Source organism: Rhinopithecus roxellana, chromosome 10 (assembly GCF_007565055.1).
Source record: "Rhinopithecus roxellana isolate Shanxi Qingling chromosome 10, ASM756505v1, whole genome shotgun sequence".
Taxonomy (NCBI): Eukaryota; Metazoa; Chordata; class Mammalia; order Primates; family Cercopithecidae; genus Rhinopithecus; species Rhinopithecus roxellana.
The window spans coordinates 2,064,622-2,078,580 of NC_044558.1; the positions used below are offsets into that span (position 1 = coordinate 2,064,622).

Sequence of the window (13,959 nt, forward strand, 5' to 3'; positions counted from 1 at the left end):
GGGACTAAGGGACACCTGGGCTCGACCCCAGCCCTGACCATGCTGGACAAGCAGCCTCCAGAGGTTGTGGGTAGGATTCAGAAGGCCACCTAAGCGCATGTCCCCCACCCCTGCTTGGTGAGGAGGGAAAGGAAGAGAAAGCTCAAGTTCAAGGATCACAAACTTCAATTCCACAAGAGGGAGGCTCCCCAGGTCTGTCGGTGAATGGAGAGGTCCGGGAGGAAGAGACATGGCTGAGTGAACCATAACTCACAAGAAGTCATCCTACACACATGGCAAAAATCAATGTTAAATAGTACAAAAGGGTCGAGTCAGTGTGTCACCCTGACCTCTGAGGGCCAGCGAGGTTTTTGGACGTTTTTCCCCTAAGCTGCGGCGGGCCCGCTGTTCCTGAGTCCGACGGCAGGTGGCGCTCCGCCCGGAGAATTGGAGAAGGGGAACTGTGGAGTTGCTCAACCCTTCCAGGAACTTCCTCCTCCCCCACTGGCCTTCACCTTTTGTTCCCTAGCCTGGGCCAGTTCTCTCGCAGGTCCCAGATGTCCAGTTCCAGATGCCTGGACCCAGAGTGTGGGGGAAATATCTCTGCAGAAGCCCTCACTCCACAGGCTGTCCAGGCGCAATGTGAGTGTGGCCCCGGCAGAAGAGGAGGGAAGAGGACGGGAGGGAAAGGGAAGGGAGGGTGTGTGGCCGCAAACCCTCCCCCCCACCCCCCAACACACACACATATACACACACACCACCAGCAGCAGCAGCAGCAGCACAGCAGATATTCCATGGGAAAACTGAAATTTGCCTGTGGCCTGTAGCACCTTCCCTGGGGGTGGTCGGTGGGTATTTGCGGCAGACCCTCACTCGCCCCACCATTGCTCCCTCGGATCCCAGGGTGGGGTGGGATCTGCTGAAGCAGAAAGCACCCCCCTCCTTTGGATGAGACTCTCCTGGGAGATGAGCAAAGGTGATGTCTTAGGAGGAGGGAAAACCCGCAATCCTAGAGCTCAGGCTGCACGGGAGGCTGTAGGGATGGGGTGAGGAAGGGGAGGAAGGGAGGAGACGAGAAGTGCCCAGGCCTCAAGGGTGAGGCCACCGCTTCTGACCCGCCCTTGCCAGGCCTCTCAGTCCTAGCGCGGCTCCCCCGCTCCTCCCACACCCACAGGCTTCCGGCCACAGCTGCGCGGCCCCACCTTGCCCTCCCCCCTACTCACAGGTGGTGGCTGCTCCTCTGGGGAGTCCTCCAGGCTTGCCCCACCCGGGGCTCCGTCCTCTTGGCCCAAGAGCTACCCCAGCAGCTGACATCCCCCGGGTACCCAGAGCCGTATCGCAAAGGCCAAGAGAGCAGCACGGACATCAAGGCTCCAGAGGGCTTTGCTGTGAGGCTCATCTTCCAGGACTTCGACCTGGAGCCGTCCCAGGACTGTGCAGGGGACTCTGTCACAGTGAGCTGGGGATGGGGGGGTCCCGCCAGAACTGTGGCCAGGGAGACTCCCGGGGTTGTGGGAAGTGGCGGTGCCCTGAATCACCCATCTGGAGGAGGGATGAATTTTCCATGTAGGGACAGTCGGGCTTGGCTTACCGGGCAGCAGTGATGGACCCCAGGACACAACCTCCCAGCAGCGCCTCCAGGGCTGCCATCTGGGCCCCAGCGAGCAAAGAGGGCAGCAAGCAGGCCCTGCATTTGGAAGACTTATGAAGGGACGCACAAATCTTGCAAATCTATAGAGCCAGGGGCAGGCAGGCACACATTGGTTGTTAAAAATATATCATCATGTATTTGTTGAGTGCCTGCTCTATCAGGTGAGGAAGCTGGTCACAAATAATAACAAAAGATTAAGTCACCGTTCGCACTTACCTTAGAAGAGCTGTCACAAAACTTCTAACGCCAAAGCCTTATTCAGGATAAAGACATTTTAGGAACAGTGCTTGATGGAGTGATGCAGGCCTGTAGTCCCAGCAGTACGCTCAGGAGACTGAGGCTGGAGGATCAGAGGGCTGGAGCCCAGGAGTTCAAGGCCAGCCTAAGCAATATAGCAAGACCCCATCTCAAAAATAAATAAATAATAAATAAAAATAAAAAGAGCACATTATCTTTTGATTTAAATTTTATTTATATCAAAATGATACACATATAAACTTTTGAACTTTATTTTTTAATTTTAAAATTTTTAATTATTGTAGATACATAATAGTTGTAACACTTTTTTTTTTTTTTTTTTATTAAAGTTTTCTAAGGCTGGGCACAGTAGCTCATGTCTGTAGTCCCAGCACTTTGGGAGGCTGAGGCGAAAGGATCACTTGAGCCCAGGAATTTGAGACCAGCCTGGGCAACATAGCAAGACTCCATCTCTACAAAAAAATTTAAAAATTAGCCAAGTGTGGTGGCACGCACCTGTGGTCCCAGCTACAAAGGATGCTGAAGTGAGAGGGTCACTTGTGCCTGGGAGGTAGAGGCTACAGTGAGCTCTGATCATGACACTGTACTCCAGCCTTGGTGACAGAGTGAGACCCTGTCTCAAAAAAAAAAAAGTTTTTTAAAAAAGCTTAATGCATAACAACAGTCTCCAAGCTGTTCATCCCCACCCCGAGAGCTGCTCCTCGGGAGCAATCATCTTCCATTTCATGTAGCTGTTTCATCTGCTCTTTAACTTCATATGTATAAATAACATGCTTATTTATCTTTCATTTTTACGTATTTTCTACTTGTCAGTGTCCTCAGCCACTGCTCCTCAGGAGCAGAACTGTGCCTTTGTCATATCTGTGTCCCCAGCACCTAGCACAGTGTACTACACATAGTACACAGTCAGTGCATGTGTTAAAGAAATAAGTGAAAGTGAATAAAATGCAAGCTTATGTGTGTGCAGGACACACAACAAAATGAATTTTGAAGGAGCAGGTATTGAGTAACCATCCTCACCGCTGCTCTTAGTGTGGACTCTGGAACATGCCATAGAACATGCTGGAAGAGGCCACATAGACCATTACATAGGAGAGGAAACTGAGATCTTGGGTGCTTCAGAAACCTCATTTTGCACATGGAGTTAGTAGCAAAGTCTAGAATTTAAGAATGTAAGGGTGTTAGGACTCAGTCCTGTGTCCACTCTACTTTCCCAGTTAGAATCCTAAGCAATTTTATTTAGCTAACAATTCAGGGAAAAGGGCAAAAGGAAAACTGGAGGGTTTTACAACCAAGTAGAGCAGTTGAGCACCATTTCCTATATCAAATTGCTTCTTCCCCAAAAAGCAGGCCTCTTAAATGCCAGGAGTTACATTTGTTGATATTCTAAGCAAAAGACCAGTACTGGGATTTGTCTGAGCAAGTATTTGGGGCGATTGGGAAATTTTCTTCATCGCAACTTTTACCCAGTTACTCTGATCATAATGACATGGTCTGGATGAAGTCTTGAATGAATTTGGGACTTGTGGAGAATGAGGGAATGGAGAGCTAGCAAAAACCTGGGATATATGGATCAGTATGAAAACCAGAAATAAAATGAGCCAAGCAGTGAGCTGTGTACCTGGAACAGAGATGAAGCAGGAAGCATGGCCCAGGAACTCCCTCCAAGCCGCCCTTTCCTTGAGTTGAGGAACCCACAGGAAGGGATTTGAGCAGAGGTGAGACAGTCAAAGGGCATTGAAACAGAGACAACCTGCCAGGTGAAGCAACACCATCCAGTGCACCTGGACTGTGGACACCTGTGTCCTTAGGCTTTCATACATTGCGAGAGCTTCGTTTACAAAGTGCATGGGGTAAGAGGAGGGGCACCCCAAAAGAAGGAAAGCAGGAAAAGGCAGGGACCCCAGAGGCTCAGTCTCTGCAGAGGGTCTTACTGCTTCACAGATGTTGGCCAGAGAAAGTTACTCAGAGAAGTGGAAGGTGATGGGATGGGGCTTGGGGATGGAGGAGAAGCTGGATGGGAGGGGCTTATGCCCGTGTTTATTTGAGTCAAAGCTGTGGTGCTATAGGTACCACGTTGAGCACCAGGAACTCAGTGGTGAAAAAGACAGAACTAGTCCTTGACTTCTTAGAATTTATAATCCAGCGACTCTTATGGGAATCCTGGGGTTCCCAAGGAACTTCTTAAAAGAAGGAAAATATAATGGGTTGTATGAAATAATTATGGTAGGTTAGAGAAACATTAGAGTATGCGGTCATGTCTGGAAGAAACTCAGGAGTCAATAATGGAACCAGAAGCTAGTTGAGGAAGCCTCTGTGAGGTGCCTTCTGAGCCCCAGAGGGGCACGGCCTGTCTAGATGGGGCTGGAGTCACACCGAGGATGTGCCCCTGTGATGCCAGCAGCACAGGTTCACCCCACACCTATCTGCAGGCTCACTCCTCCTCCTGCTTTCAGATCTCAGCCAGCGGGTCGGATCCAAGCCAGTTCTGTGGTCAGCAAGACTCCCCTCTGGGCAGGCCCCCTGGTCAGAGGGCGTTTGTATCCTCAGGGAGGAGTTTGCGGCTGACCTTCCGCACACAGCCTTCCTCGGAGAACAAGACTGTCCACCTCCACAAGGGCTTCCTGGCCCTCTACCAAACCGTGGGTGAGTGTCCCTCCTGGGGCTGCAGGGAGGGAGCCTCTGTCCCCAGCCATGACCCTGGTATCTTCAAGCCTTAAGTGGAAGCTTGAGTGACAGCTGAGGTGACTCAGGGACACCTGGGCTGGACGCCAGCCCTGCCCCTGCTGCAAGCAACCCTATGAAGAGACAGCCATTGCTCAGCCCCGGTGCTTGTTTCCACATAGATTTATAGGCCCAGTGTTTGCAGACCATCTCATTTTTAAAGAGATGCCAAAAATCCAGATTTTTAAGTAAAATTATAAATTTTCAAATGATGACTCAGATTGGTTTTGAAAGATAAATACTGGCTGGAGGCAGTGGTTCATGCCTGTAATCCCAGCACTTTGGAAGGCCAAGGCTGGAAGACTGTTTGAGGCCAGTAGTTGGAGACCAGCCTGGGCAACATAGTGAGACCCCGTTTCCACAAAAAAATTAAAAATTAGCCAGGCGTGGTGGTGCACACCTGTAATACCAGCTACTCGGGGACCAACAGGGAGGATTGCTTGAGCCAGGGAGTTTGAGGCTGCAGTCAGCCATAATCATGCCACTGCACTCCAGCCTGGGAGACATAGTGAGACAAGAAGAAAGAGAGAGAGAAATAAAGGAAGGGAGGGAGGAAGGGAGAGAGGGAGGAGAGAGGGAGTGAGGGAGGGAGGGAGGGAGGAAGGAAGGGAGGGAGGGTGGGAGGGAAGGAAGGGAGGGAGGGAAGGAGGCAGGGAAGGAGGGAGGGAGGGAGGAAGGGAGGAAGGGAGGGAAGGAAGGGTGCACATGATAAAATATCATTTTTTTAAGTATGCTAAAAAGTAAGTCTTCCTCCATCTCTGGCTCTTAACTCCTAGCTGCCCTCCCCAGAAACAACTGTGTTCTCCATTTCCTAGGTATTCTTCCTAGGAAGAGGATAAATTGTGTGTGTCTGTGTTGTAAGTGTTCTAAACTTGGTGTTTTTCCACTGAATAATATATCTTAAAGACCATCCCATTCCATATGGTCAGCATTAACTCATTTATTTTTTATTATTTATTTATTTATTTATTTGAGACAGAGTCTCGCTCTGTCACCCAGGCTGGAGTGCAGTGGCACAATCTCTGCTCATTGCAACCTCCGCCTCCTGGGTTCAAGTGATTCTCCTGCCTCAGCCTCCTGACTAGCTGGGATTATAGGTGTGCCACTATACCCAACTAATTTTTGCATTTTTAGTAATGGTTTCACCATGTTGGCCAGGTCTCAAACTCCTGACCTCAGGTGATCTGCCTGCCTCAGGCTCCCAAAGTGCTAGGATTACAGGCATGAGCCACCGCACCGGCGAACTCATTATTTTTATTGACCACATAAAATCCCCTTGATTGATGTGTCATAATGTATTTGATCAGCCCTCCTGATAGATACTTTGCTGCCACACACGGTGCTACTGTGCCTATCTTTGCATTTATGTCTTTGAGCGATATGTGAGAATATCTTTAGACTAAATTTTTAGAAATGGAGTAATAGGCTAAAAATATTTGCATTTTAAATTTTGATATTGCTAAAATTTTCTCCAAAAATGTTTTGCTAATTTACATACCTACCAAACATATATGGAAGTGCCTATTTCCCCCCACCCTGCTTGTCACACTTACTTTCAAACTCTTTGAGTGTTGACAGTCTGATCAGTGAAAACTAACTCAAATGTTTTTAAAAAACTAAAAATAAAAATAAAAACTAAATCACTGTGCAAGTCAAACCAAGTATAGCCATGGGCCAGAATCAGCCCCTGGGTTGCCAGTTGGCAAGTCTGTACTAGGTGCTGTTTTCCTATAGCTGTGAACTATAGTCAGCCCATCAGCGAGGCCAGCAGGGGCTCTGAGGCCATCAGCGCACCTGGAGACAACCCCGCCAAGGTCCAGAACCACTGCCAGGAGCCCTATTATCAGGCTGCGGCGGCAGGTGAGTCCCCACTTGCTCAGGGTGGCTTCCATCCGCCTCACTCCCACCCAAACGCCTGACAACCTCCGAGCACCTGGTTTGTTCGCCAGCAGCTTCAACTCTGAGCCTATTTCTTTGCCTCTCCTCATGTTGTGCCTCAGGGACACTCACCCGCACAAACCCAGGGACCTGGAAGGACAGACAGGATGGAGAGGAGGTTCTTCAGTGTATGCCTGGTGAGTAGCCACCTGCCAGCACCGTTCCCCCAACAAGTCTCAGCTGCAACTGGGACCTACGGGACACAGGGGTTAAAGGAAAGCCTTAGAATAGAAAGGAAGATAAGAAGCAGAAGGTGAGGAAGACCAGGGCAATCAAGAAGGCCCAGAAAAGAAGAGGCTTGTTCCTCATTCTTCAGAGGTCAAGGTATACCTGGGGAAAAGCATGAAGGAAGTTAATGAGATGGACTAGAAAAGGAGGAAGAGAAACCAACAAGCTGAAGTAAGACAAAACCCTTTTTGTGCCATGTGTTTTAAGGATCTACTGACAGGCTCTCTATTCCTAAAACATCTCCCTACCTAGATGCCACACAGTGCCAGAAAGTCAACCATTTTTTTAAAAATTTATTAAGATAAAATTCACAGCTGGGCGCGGTGGCTCATGCCTGTAATCCCAGCCTTTGGGAGGCCGAGGCGGGTGAATCACTGGAGATCAGGAGTTCCAGACCAGCCTGGCCAACATGGCAAGAACCCATTTCTACTAAAAAAATACAAAAACTTAGCATGATGGTGTGTGCCTATAATCCCAGCTACTTAGGAGGCTGAGGCATGAGAATCGCTTGAACCCAGAAGGTGGAGGTTGCAGTGAGCTGAGATCGTGCCGCTGCATTTCAGCCTGGGCAACAGAGCAAGACTCTGTCTCAAAAAAAAAAAAAAAAATTACAGAACTTCTCAAAATCTGTAGTTGCCAAGAAAAAATTAAAAGTTAATTTTTAAAATTCACATTACACAAAATTTACCATTTTAACCACTTTTTTTTTTTTTTTTGGAGATGGAGTTTCCCTCTTGTTGCCCAGGCTGGAGTGCAGTGGGACAATCTTGGCTCACTGCAATCTCCACCTCCTGGGTTCAAGCGATTCTCCTGCCTCAGCCTCCTGAGTAGCTGGGATTACAGGCACCTGCCACTATGCCCAGCTCTTTTTTTTTTTTTTTTTTTTTTTTTTTGTATTTTTAGCAGAGACGGGGTTTCACCATGTTGGCCAGGACGGTCTCCAACTCCTGACCTCAGGTGATCAACCCGCCTCAGCCTCCCAAAGTGCTGGGATTACAGGGGTGAGCCACCGCGCCCAGCCTTAACCACTTTAAACAGTACAATCCAGTAATGTTTAGTGTGTTCACAATGTGTGAAACCACTACCACTAATTCCAGAACATTTCCATCACCCTCCTCAAAAAAGCCCAGTACCTCCAATGCTCCCCTGCCCCACCCCTGGCAACCACTAATCTATCTTCTGTCTCTATGGATTTGCCTCTATGGATTTTGTATCAGTGGAATCATATAATATGTGGCTGTTTCTGTCTGGCTTCTTTCACTTAGCGTAATGTTTTCAAGGTTCATTCCTGTTATAGCATCCATCAGTATTTCATTTTTATGGCTAAATAATACTCCTTTCTATGGATACACCATTTTGTTTATTCATTCAACTGATGGACATTCGGGTTGTCTCTATTTCTTGCCTTTTATGAATGATGCTGCTATGAGCGTTTGTGTACAAGTTTTTGTATCAACATGTATTTCCAAATCTCTTGGGTATATACCTAGGAGTAGACTTGCTGGATTGTATAATAATTCTGTTTAAATTTTTGAGGAACCACCAAACTGTCTTCAACAGCAGCAGCACTATTTTACATCTCACCAGCTATACATGAGGGTTCAAGTCCACCATTTTTGAGATCCACACTTTTGAATGAAAGCATTGCCTTCTTAACCCAGTCTGATCCACGGAACACTCTAGGGGTAGCCTGAAGGCTCGTAGTGCTTTGGGGATGGGTTGGAGGGCAGGTAGTAGTGGGAGATGTTACAAATGAGGAAGTGAAAGAAAACTGAGGCAGGAGGCACTGAAACAGACTCTGCCTGTAGCATGGGGGCCCAGGGTGATCCAAAGGAATGGCTTTAATGCCTCTGAGGAGGCAGGAAGGAGGGCCCTGCAGAACCAGCCCCAAGCATATGCTCATCTGTGCTCTCTGCCTTCAGTCCACTGTCCTGAGTCCCATGCAGGGTAGGTGCCCCGTACACTTGGCGTTGATTACCTGCCCTTGTCTGCCAACACGGTCTACACGGTGGGTCTGCATCAGTATAAGACTCCTGATCCCGGCCGGGCACGGTGGCTCATGCCTGTAATCCCTACACTTTGGGAGGCCGGGGCAGGTGGATCACCTGAGTCCAGGAGTTCCAGACCAGTCTGGCCCACATGATGAAACCCTGTCTCTAATAAAAATACACAAATATTAACTGGGTGTGGTGGTCAGTGCCAGTAATCCCAGCTACTCGGGAGACTGAGGCAGGAGAATTGCTTGAGCCCAGGAGGCGGAGGTTGCAGTGAGCCGGAGATCACGCAACTGCACTCCTGCCTGGGCAACAAGAGCGAAACTCGGTCTCAAAAAAAAAAAGAGTCCTGATCCCAGAGCCTCTTCACACATCCCCTACCACAGCACTTCAGAGAAGCAGGTCTTCAATCAATGTGCCTAGATGCAGCTGCTGACTGTCACCCCTACCCCTCCTCTCTCCCAGTCTGCGGACGGCCAGTCACCCCCATTGCCCAGAATCAGACAACCCTCCGTTCTTCCAGAGCTAAGCTGGGCAACTTCCCCTGGCAAGCCTTCACCAGTATCCATGGCCGTGGGGGCGGGGCCCTGCTGGGTGACAGATGGATCCTCACTGCTGCCCACACCATCTACCCCAAGGACAGTGTTTCTCTCAGGAAGAACCAGAGTGTGAATGTGTTCCTGGGCCACACAGCCATCAATGAGATGCTGAAACTGGGGAACTACCCTGTCCACCATGTCATTGTGCACCCCGACTACCGTCAGAATGAGTCCCACAACTTCAGCGGGGACATCGCCCTCCTGGAGCTGCAGCACAGCATCCCGCTGGGCCCCAACGTCCTCCCAGTCTGTCTGCCCGATAATGAGACCCTCTACCGCAGCGGCTTGCTGGGCTACGTCAGTGGGTTTGGCGTGGAGATGGGCTGGCTAACTACTGAGTTGAAATATTCAAGGCTGCCTGTAGCTCCCAGGGAGGCCTGTGAGGCCTGGCTCCAAAAGAGACAGAGGCCCGAGGTGTTTTCTGACGATATGTTCTGTGTTGGGGACGAGACACAGCGGCACAGTGTCTGCCAGGGGGACAGTGGCAGCGTCTATGTGGTATGGGACGATCGTGCCCATCACTGGGTGGCCACGGGCATTGTGTCCTGGGGCATAGGGTGTGGCGAAGGGTATGACTTCTACACCAAAGTGCTCAGCTACGTGGACTGGATCAAGGGAGTGATGAACGGCAAGAACTGACCCTGGGGTGCTTGAACAGTGACTGACTGACACAGTGGAGGCCCCAGCCAAGAGAGGGCTGGGAGCGAGACTGAACCCTGGGGCAGTGGTGGGGGGTGGGGGTGGGGGAGTCGGGGAAATCCCATTCACATCACTGTTGCACCAAGCCACTGCAGGAGAAACCCCCACCCAGCAAGCCTGCACCATCCCAGACAGGAAGCAGGTCCCAAAGACCGTTTCTTCTCGCCCTCCACCTCCCTGTGCGCATGCACTATGCCCAGAGAAGCCTGTACATCTCAGCAACTTTCACCTTGAATTCCTTCGAATCCCCAACCCCTACTTCATGTGTTGACACAGCTTTTATACTCACCTGTGGAAGAGCCACCTTCTCACCCGCTATGAGAGTATGGAGGAAGGGGTTTTCATTGCATTTCATTTCTGAAACGTTCCTAAGACCCCTTAGTTGACCTTCAAATTCAAGCTATTCTGCAGCTCCAAGATGCAATTATGGAAATAGCTCCTTTTTTATTTTATGTCCTCCATATGCCAGGTGCTTCACCTGTTATTTCACTTAATCTTCATAGCATATTTGCAAAGGATGTATTATCCATGTATGACAAATGAGGAAACTGAGGGTCAGGGGATAAAGGACTTGCCCAAGTCCCTCAGCTGGTGTGTGACTGCAGAGACTGTGCTCTTCCCAGTGTGCCACCATACTTCTCAACTCTCCTCTGACCTGCTGTGTCACCCAGTCCGCACATCCTGACCATTTTCCCTCCCTGGGAATTCCTGCTTCTGTGAAAATCGCATCCTCTGGCTTACAGTTTCCTGATGGCTCCATCTCCTGCAGAAGCCCACGTGAGCCCAGCACTGGACTGAAGTTCCCGCGGACACCCCACCTGTGCCTCCATCATCAAGGGAACTGCTCCACCCGAGAGGACCAACGCTTTAATTTTTAGTAAAGACTGGAGGTGATGGGCCGGGCGCGGTGGCTCACGCCTGTAATCCCAGCACTTTCGGAGGCCGAGGTGGGCAGATCACAAGATGAGGAGCTCCAGACCGCCCTGGCCAACACGGTGAAACCCCGTCTCTACTAAAAATGCAAAAATTAACTGGACGTGGTGGTGGGCACCTGTAGTCCCAGCTACTCGGGAGGCTGAGGCAGGAGAATGGCGTGAACTCAGAAGGTGGAGGTTGAGGTGAGCCGAGATCGTGCGACTGCACTCCAGCCTGGCGACAGAGCAAGACTCTGTCTAAAACAAATAAAAGTAAAAATAAATAAATAAATAATTGGAGGTGATTTATAGTGAAAGACACAAAATACAACTGTCCAATGGAAATAGAAAATACACACAATAAAAGAGAGACGAAGGCCGGATGTGGTGGCTCAAGCCTGTAATCCCAGCACTTTGGGAGGCCGAGACGGGCGGATCACGATGTCAGGAGATCGAGACCATCCTGGCTAACACGGTGAAACCTCGTCTCTACCAAAAATACAAAAACTAGCCGGGCGTGGTGGCGGGCGCCTGTAGTCCCAGCTACTCGGGAGGCTGAGGCAGGAGAATGGCGTAAACCCGGGAGGCAGAGCTTGCAGTGAGCTGAGATCCCGCCACTGCACTCCAGCCCGTGCGACAGAGCGAGACTCTGCCTCAAAAAAAAAAAAAAAAAAAGAGAGAGACGAGAGATAATTTGTTAGCCTCAAGAGTCACATTGCTACTATGGTCAAAGGTTAAATGTATCTCTAAAAAAATGGCAAGATTCAAAGTTGTACATACATGTGGTTACTTCTGTTTTTAACACCCACACACAGTACAAGAGATTATTGAAAATATTCCCAAAAGGCAGGTGCAGTGATGCACACCTATCATCCCCACCACTCAGGAGGCTGATACAGGAGGATCACTTGAGCCCAGGAGTTCAAGGTCAGCCTAAGCAACATAGTGAAACCCCATCTCCAAAAATATAATAATAATTCTCTCAAAATACCAAACAAAGGTGGTTTTATTGATAAGATTTTTGCTGTTTGGTTTTCCACTATTCTCTATTTGCTGAATTTTGTTTAATTAGCATAAAACATTTTTATTTTACTAATTTTTTATGATTGAAAAAATGGTATGAGTTTGTCCGTACCAAGGCAAAAATATATATATACACCTATATTTATATAAGTACGTCTAGATCTATATCTACACCTCCATCACTGTCTCTAGGTCTAGAGATAGAGATATAGACAATGAGATAGAGAGAGAGAGAGAGAGAAGTTAGAGAGAGACGATGGAGATAGATGAACTAGTGATAGAGACATGTCCACAGAGGAAAATCTACCACCACTTTAAGAGAGAAATCTTTTTCCCAAGAATCAAATCCTTAGAGGAACAAACACTGTAACAGACAAGGTCCTCAATACTTGTTTTAAAACAAATGCAGCAACATTCATATGCATTTTTTTCCTTCTTGGTATAAGTCAAGGACATAACAAAAATGTGTGAGTAAATGTTACTTTGAATGGTTGGACAGAGTGGAGACAGGGCTGGGACTGAGCTAATGACGTCCAGGTTTGCCGCTCTCCAAGCGTGTTGCACAATGCCAAGGCAGAACTGAGAATCCCTAGGATGGATGGAAGAGCTTCAGCTAACACTGACCTCCTTACCTCTTCCCTCTGCCTCCATTATGAACATATAGTGCACACACACACACACACACACACACACACACACAACACTGCTGCTGCCAGAATATTAATGTGCAGTTTGTTACACGAGATTCCCCTTCCTTCTTGTCCTCTGATCTAGTCCTTTTCCTTCTCCCCTATCTTTTGTCTTTCCTGACCTAACAAGGCTATGGTTCATATCCTGATCCCATCACAGACCAGCCCTCCATTAGGTTCAGTCCTCAGCTCTGACACACAGGCCTGCTGGAGAAAGCCTCCAAGCGTTGGTGGATCTTGCACCTTCTGTGTGCCTGCTGTCTAACTACTGAAGACTTGGTCACTGCCTGATGGGGAACTGCATCAGCTCTGTGAATTCTTGCAATCTATTGCCTGGGAAAGTGCCTTGCACATTAAACAGGTAGCCCATAAATGGATGAACGGGGGTGGGGGCAGAAGGGTGGAGGTTGGAGAGATTAATCTAATAAGGGAAACGAGCAGAACAGCCTACAAAGGCTTAAGAACACAGAGGCCTACTCTGCAGCCCAAGCCTCTCTATGGGGTAAAGTGCCCTCAGATATTTGGTGCCATGGAGAGTTGATGAAGAAAGGCTTCCAAAAGCAGTGAAATTGTTTTTTATTTGTTTTAACTTTTGGAGACAAGGTCTCACTATGTTGCCCAGGCTGGTCTCAGACTCCTGGGCTCAAGAGATCTTCCCACCCTGGCCTCGCAAAGTGCCAGGATCACAGGAATGAGCCACCACACGCGGCCAAGAGCAAAATTTTTAAAGCAGGACACTATGGCCTGATGGACAGGAAACACTAGGGTCCCTCCTCCCTCCCAGGGGCCTGGCTCCATCTCAGAAAAACCAAGTCCTTCTTGCTCCACACCCGCACCCTCGGCTTCAGCCCTGGCAGTTGTGTTGAGCAGATGCTGAGGAGATGGGGACATTTTACCCCCTCCGCAGCTGCCCCAGAGGCTCTCAAACCCAGGGCTGATTTAGGGCTGCCCTGACATGGCCATCCCTATTCTATGTCCACGTGTCATTCATGGCTAAAGCAGGCCAGGGCCCCAAGGCAACCAAGCTCCTCTCTCTTCTGCCCACTCCCACGTGCCCTCCTCTGCCCCAGTGTTCCTATCATTACATCCTGGGCATGGACCCGGGCCATTCTTGAACCAGAGCTGTGGGCTGAATGACGGCAAGAAGAATGAGGTCAATGGGAAGGGACAGCTCAGAAAAGAGAATCCCTCACAACCTGTGGTCTCCCACTGCTTTGGTAGGAACCTTGTAAACACAGCAGCAGCCCCCCAGGAAAGTCTTGG

At 49.2% G+C, this 13,959-nt stretch overlaps 1 protein-coding gene across 2 annotated transcripts; it reads left to right on the plus strand.

The window, feature by feature from the left end:
- The first annotated feature begins 459 nt into the window (after window positions 1-459).
- On the plus strand, window positions 460-10,577 carry C1RL (complement C1r subcomponent like). 2 transcript variants are annotated; one of them, XM_030938395.1, is made up of 6 exons: window positions 460-621; window positions 1,205-1,433; window positions 4,345-4,534; window positions 6,347-6,472; window positions 6,613-6,687; window positions 9,238-10,577. In XM_030938395.1, exons 1-6 carry the CDS (start codon window positions 551-553, stop codon window positions 10,008-10,010), a joined length of 1,464 nt encoding a protein of 487 aa, XP_030794255.1. In that variant the 5' UTR covers window positions 460-550; the 3' UTR covers window positions 10,011-10,577. The 2 variants fall into 2 exon arrangements, with proteins under 2 accessions (XP_030794255.1, XP_030794254.1); XM_030938394.1 differs by having other exon boundaries at window positions 476-621; window positions 1,154-1,433.
- The last annotated feature ends 3,382 nt before the right edge of the window (window positions 10,578-13,959 follow it).